We start from the raw sequence: 14,303 nt of genomic DNA, 5'->3' as shown, positions 1-14,303 counted from the left end.
TTCATACCCTGACAATCATCGCCCTAAAAAATGAGTCGGACACACACACTTGCATTCCCATTTTACAAAAGAGGAAAATGAGGCTCAAAAATTAAATGACTTCCCGAGGCAGAGCTTTCATTGCTCAGTAACAGCCAAGGCTGGCTGATGACACAAGGACAAAATCCCAGCTAGACCGGCCCTTTCCTGAGAACAGGCGTGGAGCAGGGTTACCACACGTCCCAGTTCATGTCTGCTGCCCAGGGATGAACTTCAATGCACCCCTTTTCACTCTCAACACGAATGACCATCAGAAAGTCACCCTAACTCGAGAGAGAGGGACACCAGGCAGGCAACTCAGGATGGGTGGTACAGAGGGGCTAAATGGGCTCAGAAAAAGTGAGGCTCAGCTCCCTCCAGCCTGGGCCCACCTGGACAAAATTCCCAAACCCTCAGCTTCCTCTCCCTCCCCTCCCCAGCAAATGAGGAAATTGTGTTATTACTCTCCTGACCCACCTACTGGTTTGTTAAGCAAATAGGCACATGAGGGGTATGTTAGCACATTCAAAAGGCAAAGAAACATTTCCCAGCTTCCAAGGGCCTGGCTGATCCCTGCTCCAAGCTCCGAAAAGTTCTGGCCTTCTGAGAGCCCTGAGTGAGGACCACCCTAAGCCCAGACATGTCAGCACAGTCCCAGCTTGGGAGCTGTCCTGGGCCTCTGTGGACAGAGGCCACACTCTACCTGTCCCATGAGGTCCAAGTACATGTGGTTTCAGGGGTCCGGGCCTAAGGACCCTCCCGACTCAGCCAGGACCCTACTAGCTGGGACTCCTGGATGACAAGTTAGGGTCCATGACAAAGCTCTGCTAACTTATGTTCCGTTTTCTGACCCCCCTGCTCTCCCAACTGTGGTGGAAAATAAAAGTCTGACTCTCCATACGGTGCTCCTCACATGATTCTACATCACGGTGAATGAGGGAACAGCAGGCTCCGCGTGGAATCATCAGCTCACCAGCTAGGCTCTTTTTTTGGGTGCCCTTACATGCATTACTCCTTTTCTTTTTCCTTCCTTCTTTCCTTCTTGCTTTCTTGCTTTCTTTCTTGACAGTCTTGCTGTCGCCCAGGATGGAGTGCAGTGGTGCGATCTCAGCTCACTGCAGCCTCCACCTCCTAAGTTCAACCAATTCTCCCGCTTCAGTCTCCCAAGCAGCTGAGATTACAGGGGCGCACCACCATGCCCAGCTATTTTTTTCTATTTTTAGTGGAGGCAGGGGTTTGCCATGTTGGTCAGGCTGGTCTCAAACTCCTGGCCTCAAATAATCTGCCTGCCTCAGCCTGCCAAAGTGCTGGGATTACAGGCCTGAGCCACCGCGCCTGACCTCATTTCCTTTTCTCAGCCAGTCCAAGAATTATCGCCATTTTACAGATGGGGAAACCAAGGCTCAAGATGTGGGCAAACAGTGGGTTAAGTCAGAATCCAGTTCAAACATCAGAGCCTCAGTTCTCAACCACCATGCAACACTGTTCCCCATTAGAGACTCACAATATTTTATTTTATTTATTTATTCTTTAGAGACAGGGTCTCGCTCTGTCACCCAGGCTGGAGTGTGATGGCACGATCACAGCTCACCGCAGCCTCAAACTCCTGGGCTCAAGCAATCTTACCACCTCAGCCGCTCCAGTAGCTGGGACTACAGGTGGATGCTACCAGGCATGGCTAATTTTCTTTCTTTTTTTGTAGAGATGGGATCTTGCTATGTTGCCCAGGCAAATCTTAAACTGCTGGTGTCAAGCAATCCTCCCACCACAGCCTCCCAAACTGTTAGGATATAGGCGTGAGCCTACCATCCCCAATATTTTATTTTTAAAACAAAAGTCTGCACTCAACTTCATTAGTAATCACAGAAATGCAATTTAAAACCATGGGCTATCACACTCCACACAATCAAAATGCTAAAATGAACATATCTGAGCACATGGAGCAAATGAAACTCATCTCTGCTGGTGGGAGGGTAAATCAGTGCAGCCACTTGGAAAATAGTTCCTTATTACCTGGTAAACTTGAAGGAACACACATTTTTTTTTTCCTTTTTTTTTTTTTTGAGACAGAATCTCACTCTGTCGCCCAGGCTGGAGTGCAGTGGTGCAATCTCAGCTCACTGCAACCTCTGCCTCCCGGGTTCAAGTGATTCTCCCTGCCTCAGCCTCTAGAGTACTTGGGATTGCGCCACCGAGCCTGGCTAATTTTTTGTATTTTTAGTTGTGATGGGGTTTCACCGTGTTAGCCAGGATGGTCTCGATCTCTTGACATCATGATCCACCCACTTCGGCCTCCCAAAGTGCTGGGATTACAGGCATGAGCCACCGCGCCCGGCCCAAGGAGCACACATTCTAAGATGCAGCAGTTCCAACGTACATAGACCTCAGGAGATATTTACAAAAATGTTCATAGCAACTAGAAACAGTACAAATGTCCACCAGCAACAGAATCAATAAAACGTGGTATAAACAAACAATGGAATACTATATAGCAATGAAAAAGAATGTACCACCGCCACACGCAAATATATGGATGAATCTTTAAACCCAATGGTGTGCAAGAGAAGCAAGATACACAAAATTACTCTGTGTTCAAAATCAGGAAAAGCAAAACTATAGTGTTTAAGAATACATAATTACATATTAAAATTATAATGAAAAATATATGCTTTCAAAATCAAACTAGAGGATTGTCCAACAAACCTGCCTTCAGACTATTTGACTCTGGGGACAAAACTTTGGTTGATTATTTGCTATTGATTAGGGCCAGACTCTAAAGATTGAAGCTCAGACAAAATAAAAAATGCTAATTATTTCTGGCCAACTGAGATGCAAAGCATTTCTGCCTGCAGCAAAGATATCTTCAAAGTTTATGGTTTTATTTTCCTGTAGGACAATAACTAATGTGTAACTAATGGTAGGCCCTTAACCAGTTCTGTAGTTAACTGTATCCAGCACTTTCTTTTTCTTTCTTTTTTTGAGACAGAGTCTTGCTCTGTTGCCCAGGCTGGAGTGCAGTGGTGCAATCTCAGCTCACTGCAACCTCCGCCTCCTGGGTTCAAGCAATTGTCCTGCCTCAGCTTCCCAAGTAGCCGGGACTACAGGTGTGTACCACCACGCCTGGCTAATTTTTGTATTTTTAGTAGAGACAGGGTTTCACCATGTTGGCCAGGCTGGTCTTGAACTCTGGACCTTGGGTGATCTGCCCGCCTTGGCCTCCCAAAGTGCTGGGATTTAGACAAGCGCTACCTTGCCCGGCCCCAGCACTTTCTTTCACAGATTAGCATTTACCTCTGCCTCTCATATTCCCCAGCTTTAATCTCTAGCTGGTTCCCTTATAATTAAAGATATGATAAGTACTTACTACATGGGAGTTACATTTTAACACTGTGAACACTGGGCTCTTGATAGGCATAGGGTAATACAATGTATAGTATACCTGCCTGGTGAAACAGGTGTTTACTGTATATGTTACTATGTGTCATATTTCACACATAAAAAAAGTTTAAGGACACAAAATTGTATATAGAAAATCAATATGTAAGTAATAAAAGAAGAGGCTTCAGTAAAGGGACTGCTGCAACCAAAATTTCCCATCCTTGAACACTGCTAGAGCTCATGACAAAAGACCATGATTCCTAACATGTAACCTTTATCCCATAGCGTGGAGCCATCAAAAGGCAACTCTTTAGATGCCTTTAATGATGACACAACTACTCACCATAGATGCGTAATATACTAGCTTCTTTCCTCCTTTCCACACTTTCTCAGTACTAGACAATAGCCAAACTTTTCTGCCAAACTTCACTTCATGTCCCTTCTCTGGCTACAGTGTAGAAAGCAGACCAGTGTGCCTTTAAAGTATTAACAACATTGACAACATAACCGGGTGTGATGGCGTGTGCCTGTAATCCCGGCAATCTGGGAGTCTTAGGCCGGGGTTCACTTAAACCCAGGAGTTCAAGGCTGCAGTGAGCTATGATCACGTGACTACACTCCAGCCTGGGCAACATAGCAAGACCCTATCTCTACAAAAAATATAACAATTAGCTGGGCATGGTGGTATATGCCTGTAGTCCCAGCTACTCAGGAGGTTGAGGTGAGAGGACCACTTGTGCCCAAGAGTTCGAGGCTGCAGTGACCTATGATCGTGCCACTGTACTCCAGCCTAGGCAACAGAGCAAGACCTTGTCTCAAAAATAATAATGATGATAACAATAATAGTGACATCATTTATCATATGCCAAGAACTTGGCATTTTCCTTGCAACCACCCGTCAAAGTAGGGCCTACTGTCCCATTTTTACAAATGAGGAAACTGAGGCTCAAAGAACCCTGCCTGGCCCCAGAATGACAGAAGCTAGGATCTGGGCCCTTACCATCTCCTCCTACCTCACTGTCTCGCTGTTTAGCAACACTGAAGACAGACTGCACTTATCCAAAGCAGACACCCCAGAGGAGACCAGACACTTGTTTTTCAAATGCTCTGGCTGGTAAAAAGCCCTAGTCTGCAGCATATCCCTCCAGGGAAGCAAATTCTCATCCTTTTGCAAGATGGCCTGACCTTTAGAAATAACTGGAGTCAGCTGGGCGCAGTGGCTCACGCCTGTAATCCCAGCACTTCGGGAGGCCAAGGCGGGCAGATCACCTGACGTCAGGAGTTCGAGACCAGTCAGGCCAATATGACAAAACCCTGTGTCTACTAAAAATTAACCGGGCGTGGTGGCGTGTACTTGTAGTCCTCGCTACGCAGGAGGCTGAGGCAGAAGAATCGCTTCAATCCGGGAGCCAGAGGTTGCAGTGAGCCGAGATCCTGCCACTGCACTCCAGCCTGGGTGACAGAGTGAGACTCCGTCTCAAAAAAATAAATAAAAATAAAAAATAAATAAATAAAATAACTGGAGTCATTTGGTGCTAATCTGGGAAGCAAAGCAACAAGCTACATGCAGGAACAGGAATGCTATTTTGGATACAAAACAAAAGGTGTGGCTCTAAACACCCTCTTTCCCAAAACACTTCAGGAGGTTGGGAAAACTTAGCAATGGTTTTATGTGTGGTTTAAAGCTCCCTGGGCCAGGCGCGGTGGCTCATGCCCGTGGTCCCGGAGAGGCCGAGGTGGGCGGATCGCTTGAGTCCAGGAGTTTAAGACAACGTAGTAAGACCCTGTCTCTAATAAAATTTAAAAAAAAAAAAAAATCTCCCCTGGGAGGCCAGGTGAGGTGGCTCACCCCTATAATCCCAGCACTTTGGGGTGCTGAGGCGGGAGGATAACTTCAATCCAGGAGTTTGAGACCAGCCTGGGCAACATAGCAAGATAGTGTCTCTGCAAAAAAAAAAAGAAAAATTAGCTGGGCATGGTGGTGTGCATACCTGTGGTCCCAGCTACTCGGAGGCTGAGGTGGGAGGATAGCTTGAGCCCAGAAAGTTGAGGCTGCACTGAGCCACGAACACACCACCACACTCCAGCCCAGATGACAGAGCGAAACCCTGTCTCAAAAATAAAAATAGGCCGGGCTCGGTGGCTCACGCCTGTAATCCCAGCGTTTTGGAAGGCCGAGGCGGATGGATCACGAGGTCAGGAGATTGAAACCATCCTGACTAACACGGTGAAACCCCATCTCTACTAAAAATACAAAAACAAAATTAGCCGGGCGTGGTGGCGGACGCCTGTAGTCCCAGCTACTTAGGAGGCTGAGGCAAGAGAATGGCATGAACCCAGTGAGCCGAGATCGCACCACTGCACTCCAGGCTGGATGACAGAGCGAGACTCCGTCTCAAAAAAAATAAATAAACAAAAATAAAAAATAGAAATACAGCTCCCCGGGGTTCTGAGGCACAGCCTGATCTGGCACCCTCTGACTTAGGGGTTGAAGCTTTTTCAGACTTTTAGGTGGTGGCTCTCAAACTTCAGAGAGCACCACAGAAACCCAGGGAATGTGTTTAACATGCTGATTCCTGGGACCCACTCCCAGAGACGCTGATTCTGGCAGCCAGGGGAGAAGGCCTGTGAGTCTGCATTTTCAGTCAACCCTACAGGTGACTGTGCTATAGCTGGCTGGAGGCCCGTATCGGACAGACTGTAATTGCCTTCATTAAAACCAAGAGTCTCCAGGCTTTGCAGTCACACCCCACAGGTCTCTGCTAAAGCTGCAAAAGCAGCTACCAGGTCGGGCTCAATCCCTTCCCCCAGCTCCTGCAGAGGACCATCAGCTAACTGCAGGGTGAAAGATGGTTATCTCCTGAGGTGTGGACAGCTCAGCCAGGGTGGTGAGTTTTGTCACTAGGATATTAACACCTCTAATAACTGGGGGAGGGAAGAAGAGGAGGTGGCTTAGGCTGAGTGTGGAGTGTTCTGGAAGCCTTCCAGAAAGGGAAGCAGGGATGACTGGGCTCGTCTCCCTCCTCCAAAACCCACAGGGTGAAGCAATGAGTGAATGGCCAGGGGGCCGGGGTTGCAGACTGGGAGCAACTGTCACTGATAAAAGACAAGGGCCTTTACATGAAAAGCCGCAGGGGCTGAAGAGCCAACATTCCAGTTCTGTGAACCATTCCACTCCGGGTTTTCCCCATAATCTAAGACCATCTTCCCCCTCCCCGACTTTCCAAGTGGTGAGCTCTGAGACACAGACCTAAAGGGTCTTTCTTACCCTTTGGAGGGTCTAAGCCAAAGGGAAGCTCCAGGGTATGAGGCCAGGCCCTGGCATATAAAGAATCAACCGTGACAGGCCTCTGGCAGTTGTGGGCGGGGAGAAGGATGAGCGTGCCGCCCCGGGCATGCCCTGCTAGCCAAAGGGAAGCATGCCATTTCCTCAGGCCACCAATTTCAAACTGCAGGTCAACAATCCCGTTGCAAAACCCATTCACAGTAAGTCTGTAACCAGCATCTTTTTGTTTTGTTTTGTTTTGTTTTTTTTGAGACGGAGTCTCAAGTCTCGCTCTGTTGCCAGGCTGGAGTGCAGTGGCACAATCTCAGCTCACTGCAACCTCCAGCGCCATCACGCCTGGCTAGTTTTTGTTTTTTGTAGAAACAGAGTTTTGCCATATTGCCCAGGCTGGTCTCAAACTCCTGGGCTCACGCAATCCTCCCACCTTAGTCTCCCAAAGTGTTGGGAATACAGTCCTCGAAGGGACTGTATTATGTGAGGGTGGAGACGGGCCTGCAACCAGCATCTTTAGAAAAGATCTGAATGTGGCCGGGCACGGTGGCTCACACCTGTAATCCTAGCACTTTGGGAGGCCGAGGTGGGCAGATCACCTGAGGTCGGGCATTCGAGACCAGCCTGGCCAACATGGTGAAACCCCGTCTCTACCAAAAATACAAAAATTAGCCGGGGGTGGTGGCAGGCACCTGTAGTCCCAGCTACTCTACTTGGGAGGCTAAGGCAGGAGAATCACTTGAACCCTGGTGGCGGAGCACCACTGCACTCCAGCCTGAGCAACAGAGCAAGACTGTCTCAAAAAAAGAAAAACAAAGATCTGAACTCCCTCTAAGTAGGAAGTACTCATTCATGAAAGCTTCTATTCTGTTTTCCCTCTACATAAATGTATGCCTGTTAGATGGGTCAAGACGTACAATGTGTATTTTATTGTAGGCTGAAGTCAGAGTCTGAAAGCCACAGTTTTGGGCATGGCTGGTTCTGCTGTTTGTGGGCTGCCGGCACCTCTGAAATCCACCAGACCCACCACTGCAGCCCACTCTATGCATGGTCCAGCGAAGCTCTTAAAGGAGCGCCCTGCTGAGGTGGCCAGGTGGAGGGTGGGAAGGGATGTGGAGCCCAGGGAGTGGGTGCTGAGGAGACCACCGGAAAACCAGGACTCCCGCAATCTCTATCCCCAGTTCCTCAGCCCAGAGCGACAACGGGCAACTCACTGATCCCTTCTTGTTCCATATATGAAGACAGGTGCCTGCCTAAACCCTCCCTGGCAGGGCCTCCTGGGCCAGGCTGGCCGGGCAGCCCCTGCAGTTCTGTGTGCGGGTCCCCCATGGTTGCTGCTCACCGCAGTGCCCTGCCCCCACTTGCCTAAAGCCACACAGGCTGCTTGCCTGTGGCTCTGCCAGGCAGGAAACCGAGGCCTATTCTCTGACCACAGGTGCCATGGAGAGCACACGATGCTGGGGACAGTTGATCCCCCACCCACTCTCCACGCCCGCCCCTGCCACAGCCAGATGCCACTGACCATCAGGGAGGTGGTGGGTGCGAGCCAGGGGGTGCAGGGCTGGCAGGCGAAGCCGGCTGGGGTTTTTACACAGGAAGGAAGAGCAGGCTGATGTGGGGGAGGAGGCCAAGGAAGGGCGGAAATGACTGCAATGTCAGCACCCAGGCGCAGATCAGGGGAGGTGAGGCGCTCCCCGCCCCCCAGTTCTGACCTTTGTGCTCAGATGAGACGTGCAGTCTACACCAATACCAACCATATCCAGAAAAAAGAACGACAGTCAGAGAGAGTGGGGGCTGATTTACCACACAGGTCCCCACACCCCCCACAGAATACAGGCCCTTCAAGGAGAAAATGCTACGTGGGCTGGTCTGGGGGCACAAAGAGAAGAGGCATCTGGGAACCCCAAGCTCTTCCCCAGGCCCACCCCAGAGGGCAGGGGTGGGGGAGGCACTGGCTCCATTCACATCTGCCAGGCTGCCAGGGAGGGGCCAATCAGAGGGCAGCAGGGATGCCGCAGGGCGGGGCGGGAGCTCACGTTACTGATCTGGTCCTGGGTCTTCTTGATTCTCTGGAGCTCGGGCGTGTCTGCCACCACGCTGAAGCCTTTGCCCTTGTTCTTCTCAAACTCCTCCTTGTAGCGCACCTGCAGGACGGGAGGAAGAGGGATTGGAGTCGGGCCAGGAGCCGAAAGGGCCTCGGCCTGAGGCCCCTCTGAGGCAGCAACCAGTCAGGAGATGGAGACAGGGAGTCAGGAGCAAGACACTGACCAGAAGTCCCCAACTCAAAGCAGAAGCCTCCGCTCAAAGGTGTTAGACTCGTAATAAGAAACCACTACTAAGTCTTCAGTGTGCTGAGTGGCGGGCACAGAGCCCAGGGCCTTACATGAACCATCTCCTTTACATCCCACCATATATACAGCCACGCAATTAACAGCTCCAATGTACAGACCAGGAAACGGAGCCACAGAAAGGCAAAGTCCCCTGCCTGAGGTCACAGAGCTTAGCGGTCAATGAACGGCACCACCAGAGTGCAAACCCTCATCTGCCTGACCCCTGACCCCTCACTCCCAGCCCATCCTGTCGGGAAGCTTATAGGAAAAAGGTTCTCTCCAGAGCTCCCAGGGTGGCCCCAGCCCTCATGTTAGCCAGGATGTGGCCCTGCCCACTGCGCCTGGGGGAGCTTTTCAGCAACCAGCTGAGTGATGGCTGTGCCAAAGGACAGAGTTGGTGCCCAGAAAGGAGGGTGGTGAGACAGCCCCAGGGAAGGCTCCATCAATGCGCCTTTGACAGGCCCCACGGATTCTGGGAGGCTGCCGGGCTGGCTTCAGAGGCCACCACCATAGGAGAGGAGGAAAGCAGCAGCGGTCAGACAGCATCGCAGCAGGTCTCCAAGCTTCAGGGAAGAACCCTTCCACCCCACCACAGTACTAGAGGGACTCAAGTCAGACATCAGAAAGGACTTCCCTGGCACGAAAGGTATTGAAATATGAGGAACAGCTTGTCCTCCCCTGGGGGTTTTGAAGAACAGAATGAGGCTGAGAACACTCATGGAACAGGAAACTATTCCTTGGCTTCCAGAGACTTCACTGTCCACCTCAGCAGCCATCTGTTCCAGACCCCACCAGCTGCTTGGATTTCCTCCACAGGGGCTGCACTGTCCTGGACACGGGTCAGCCCAGGACACAGACCCGGGCAGTTCCCAGGCAGGGAATCATCCAACGGCAGCACCGAGCTGCGCTTGGACTGGAGTGACTGCGCGTGCACACACAGCCGTGGCCACACCTGTCAGGTCCCCTGCACATGCCCATAGGGATCAGAGTCCTTGTTTGTCTCCTGAAGCCCCAGTCACTCATCCATGTGGTTCCCTCTCCTTCTCTGTTCTGATCCAGACAAGAAGGGCCTGGATGTGCTGGTCCCCATCAGATCAGAAGTGAATGCAGTGGATAGAGGCACCAACCCACCCCAAGAGTTCAGAACCTGCCTAGCACCAGCTCTTCTGGGAAGCCCTGGGCCAGCACGGTGACTCTTAGTGGGAGGCCCTTTGGGAAGTGGGCACTGGGGAAGGTAGGGCACTCAGAGACAGAGAAATGTAGCTCCAGATACAGAAGCCCTGCATCTCAAGCCCCTGGCCTCGGTTTCCTCATCTGTAAAAAGGTTGTCACAGAAATCAGGTATAATATGGCGAGGGAGCTTCTTATCACCAAGTATGGGCACAAAGCCAGGCGGAGCTGGCACTAACACAGGCTCAGTCTCCCACTTCTGAGTGATCTTGGGCCAACGACTTCACATCTCAAGATTCAGTTCCCACATCTGTAAAATGGGTCATAACGCCAGTCATTCCAACCCATGATGCAGACAGTGGCTCAAAAGCAGCAGCGCATTGTGGATGGCCAGTGTGAAAGTGCTCTGTCAGCGACGAGGTGCTGAACGAGGGCCAGTCCCCACTCCATCCCCTGCTTCCTGGCTTTCCAAGGGTCAGGCCCCTAATCAGGGGAATAATCGCCATGACGACGCTGCAATGACATCAGCTGGTTCCCAGGCTCGGGAACTGCTTCTGCCTCCCCCTCCCTGTTGGGGAAAGATCATTCATTTCACTGCTAACATAGGAGGCCCACAGAGGGTAGGGCTGAGGGGTAGGTGCTGAGAAAGGAGGGAGCCTGGGATCAGCACCACCTTGTTGTGTGTCTCTAAGCAAGTCAGCTCCCCTCTCTGGGTCCCCTGAAGGCAGCTGGCTAGCTGATCTCTAAAATCCCTCCCATTTGGGGTCTGTGACCATTTTCAAGCACCTTCAGACCCTGACCGTGGAGAATCAAGATGGGGAAGGTTCTTTGAGAGGCCTTTGGGTATGGAAGGGGTGGCAGAAGTGAAGGGTGGGGGGCCAGGGGTGTAGGGAGGGGGGCCCAGCCCAGAGCCCCTCCTTCAGGGCTCCCTTCTTGCCCTGGCAGGAGTGCTTGCCCCTGTTGTCTAGGATGGCTCACCAGGGTGCTGTGGGGGTCCCTGTGCAGGGAGGGACCTGCCCAAGGTCACAACCCAGTTGTCGCTCAGGCCAGAATGCAACTCAGTGCTTCAGCCAGAGGACCCCACTCCTGGGAGATGCCTGGGCTCCCATTTTTGAAACTCTGGTGTGAGGGCCAGGACTGACTGGCACCTGAGGCTCCTGACACCCAAACAACCACCATCCATGAAACTCTAATTGTCATGTCAGTTCTTAGTTATTCTCCCTGGATCTATCCTGCTTCTCATCCCAGCAGACAGGAGGTGCAAATCAACTTTTGTTGGACGATGAATGAATTGAATGCAGACACGTCATCTCCAAACAAAGCAGCATAATTGGGAAAACAACTGCCTTGATGACCCAATAAAATAAGAAGGATCATTACTTAAAAATTATGCCAGGCACGGTGGCTCACGCCTGTAATCCCACCGCTTTGAGAGGCGGAGGCGGGTGGATCACCTGAGGTCAGGAGTTCATGACCAGCCTGACCAACATGGTGAAACCCCATCTCTACTAAAAAAAAAAATACAAAAAAAGTTAGCCAGGTGTGGTGGGCGTAATCCCAGCCACTTGGGAGGCTGAGGCAGGAGAATTCCTTGAACCTGGGAGCCAGAGGTTGCAGTGTGCTGAGATGGCGCCACTGTACTCCAGGCTGGGCGACAGAGTGAAACTCCATCTAAAAAAAACACAAAAATTAGGCTAGACTTAAAAACAAAATGGCTCACGTCTATAATCCCAGCAGTCTGGGAGGCCAAGGCAGGTGGATCACTCGAGCCCAGGAGTTCGAGACCGGCCTGGGCAACGTAGGACTCTATCTCTATAAAAAAATTAATAAAAATCCCGGTGGCTCACGCCTGTAATCCCAGCACTTTGGGAGGCCGAGACGGGTGGATCATGAGGTCAGGAGATCGAGACCATCCTGGCTAACACGGTGAAACCCCGTCTCTACTAAAAATACATTTTAAAAAAATGAGCCAGGCGTGGTGGCGGGCGCCTGTAGTCCCAGCTACACAGGAGGCTGAGGCAGGAGAATGGTGTGAACCCGGGAAGCAGAGCTTGCAGTGAGTGGAGATCGTGCCACTGCACTCCAGCCTGGGTGACAAAGCAAGACTCCGTCTCAAAAAAAAAATAAAAAATAAATTAAAAAATAAATTAAAAATCCCTAAAAAAAATACAACATTTATTGAGCAAAATACAATACCAACAATTTCCACTATTATGTGCCTACTGTGTGTTGGGCCAATATACTTTGTAACCCATCCCCTTCTAACAAAAAAGAAACTAGTTCTACACAGGGCACGGTGGCTGACACCTGTAATCCCGGCACTTTGGGAGGCTGAGGCAGGCAGATCACTTGAGGCCAGGAGTTTGAAACCAGCTGAGGCAACATAGCGAAACCCTGTCTCTACTAAAAATACAAAAATTAGCCGAGCGTGGTGGTGCACACCTGTAGTCCCAGCTATTCAGGAGGTGGAGGCAAGATAATCGCTTGAGTCTGGGAAGTCAAGGCTGCAATGAGCCAAGATTGCACCACTGTACTCCAGCTTGGGTGACAGAGAGAGACTCTGTCTCAAAATAAATAAATAAATAAATAAATAAATAAATAAATACAAATCAGACACACCCAGATGGAGAGGAGAGCTGATGGAAAGGGCCGGGGCTGGAAGTCACGGTCAAAATGTTGCTGTGTGTATTTCTCAGCTTCATCATGTCCAAGTTCCATTTCCTCTCTTTCCGGGACAGTAGTAATAGCAAACACTGAGTGCTGACTCCATGCCAGGAATCTTGAAATGCTTAACATATCCTCCTATCTCACACCACCCTCTGGAGAGAGGTAATCCCCATTTTTCAGACAAAGGCACTATACACAGAGGTTAAGCAACTTGCCCAAGGTCACACAGCTGGTGGCAGCAGATGTAAGATTCAATCGCAGGCCAGCGAGTTGGGGCAAGAGCGATACTCTACCACCCGCGCTGCTCACAAGATCCGAGGAGCAGAAACCCCCTGTAATTTCCCACGACCCCATCAAGGTGAGTTCGGGGAGGAAAAAAAGGAAGAACAGTCTCCCGGCGCTTGGCACTTCTGCCTGGGATCAGGGCCACACAGATACCTCCAGCTCAGTCCCACCCCAAAGCCACTGCCTCTGCTCAGCCTGGGGGTGGGGTGGGAGCAGCAGGTGAGAAGGGGGGCTGGGCATCCAGCTGCCAGCCCCCTGCTTCAGCCAGACCTGGGCAGGACCACCCAGAGGGTCATTTCTGGACAGTTCTGTGGTTACCTCCTCCACAGGGGAGGCTCCAGGTGTCCCAGACACCCAAAGTGCCACTTTGGAGACCAATATAGAGATGGGAAAATAAATAAAGCTGAAATAGCCTCGGCAGCTTCCCAGAGACAGGGAAGGGCAAGGCAGGCCCAGAAGGGGCATGGAAAGAAGCCAGCTGGCCTCGTGGGGTGAAGCTGGGTGAACACAAGAGGCTTCCATTTCCCTTCCCGCCAGCCGCAGGCAGCTCTCGCCAGCTCTGCCCCCACGGCAGCCACAGGAACCAGAACCTGTCACTGCTCCAGCCTGGCCGGCTCAGCCCTTCCAAGCCTCAAAGCATCAGGCCCAGCCCCCAGCTTGAGGCAACTGGGTTTGCTGTCCCCATTTTACTGGTGAGGAAGCAAAGCTATGAGAGGAAAGAGTCTGAGGCCAGTCTAAGACCACACAGCTGCTGGGTGGTGGGAAGGGAGACAGAACAGGCCTGCAAAGAGGGCAGCACCCTTTCCTCCCCGGCCTATCCTGGCCCTCAGCCCTCAGCCCCCACCCCCGAGGACCCCCACCTCAGGGGAACAGAGCAGTGCCCTCGGTGCAAAGCCCTACCCTAACGTTGCACCCCTCAGAGTTTACAAACAGGGTCGGTACACTCCTGCCCACGGGCCCATCTCTAAGCTTCTTAAAGTGGGCCAAAGTCCTTATCAGAATCACAGGGGAGTCAAAAATGCAGATTCTTGGGCCTCACACAGAGCTGCCAAGCAGAAGTTCCTTGGGTGGGGGCCTAGGAATCTGCATTCCAACAAGCCCTTCCTACTTGCTGGTGACTGGTGCATCCTGCAGGGTGGGAGCACGGGGCTGGGTGCCTGTGCCGCCAGCACCATTCA

The 14,303-nt window shown here is 51.4% G+C and overlaps 1 protein-coding gene and 1 long non-coding RNA gene across 7 annotated transcripts in view; one reads left to right on the top strand and one right to left on the bottom strand.

Moving 5' to 3' along the window:
* LASP1 (LIM and SH3 protein 1) overlaps positions 1-14,303 on the bottom strand; it is a 59,471-nt gene that overhangs the window by 20,879 nt on the left and 24,289 nt on the right. For all 6 annotated transcript variants that reach the window (XR_013405684.1, NM_001265873.1, XM_077968560.1 and 3 more), the window contains 1 exon segment: positions 8,710-8,817. Coding sequence is in view for 5 of the 6 variants with exons in the window: in NM_001265873.1 (NP_001252802.1) it covers positions 8,710-8,817 (108 nt within the window). In the remaining variant the exon portion in view is untranslated.
* LOC144335662 (uncharacterized) lies at positions 1,024-6,197 on the top strand. Its single transcript, XR_013406710.1, has 2 exons — positions 1,024-1,660; positions 5,705-6,197. It is a non-coding gene; the product is annotated as an uncharacterized LOC144335662 (long non-coding RNA).

The sequence above is a fragment of the Macaca mulatta genome, chromosome 16 (genome assembly GCF_049350105.2).
Source record: "Macaca mulatta isolate MMU2019108-1 chromosome 16, T2T-MMU8v2.0, whole genome shotgun sequence".
Taxonomy (NCBI): domain Eukaryota; kingdom Metazoa; phylum Chordata; class Mammalia; order Primates; family Cercopithecidae; genus Macaca; species Macaca mulatta.
The sequence above is the reverse complement of the archived record's forward strand: the minus strand, read 5'-3'. Positions and strand labels throughout refer to the sequence as shown.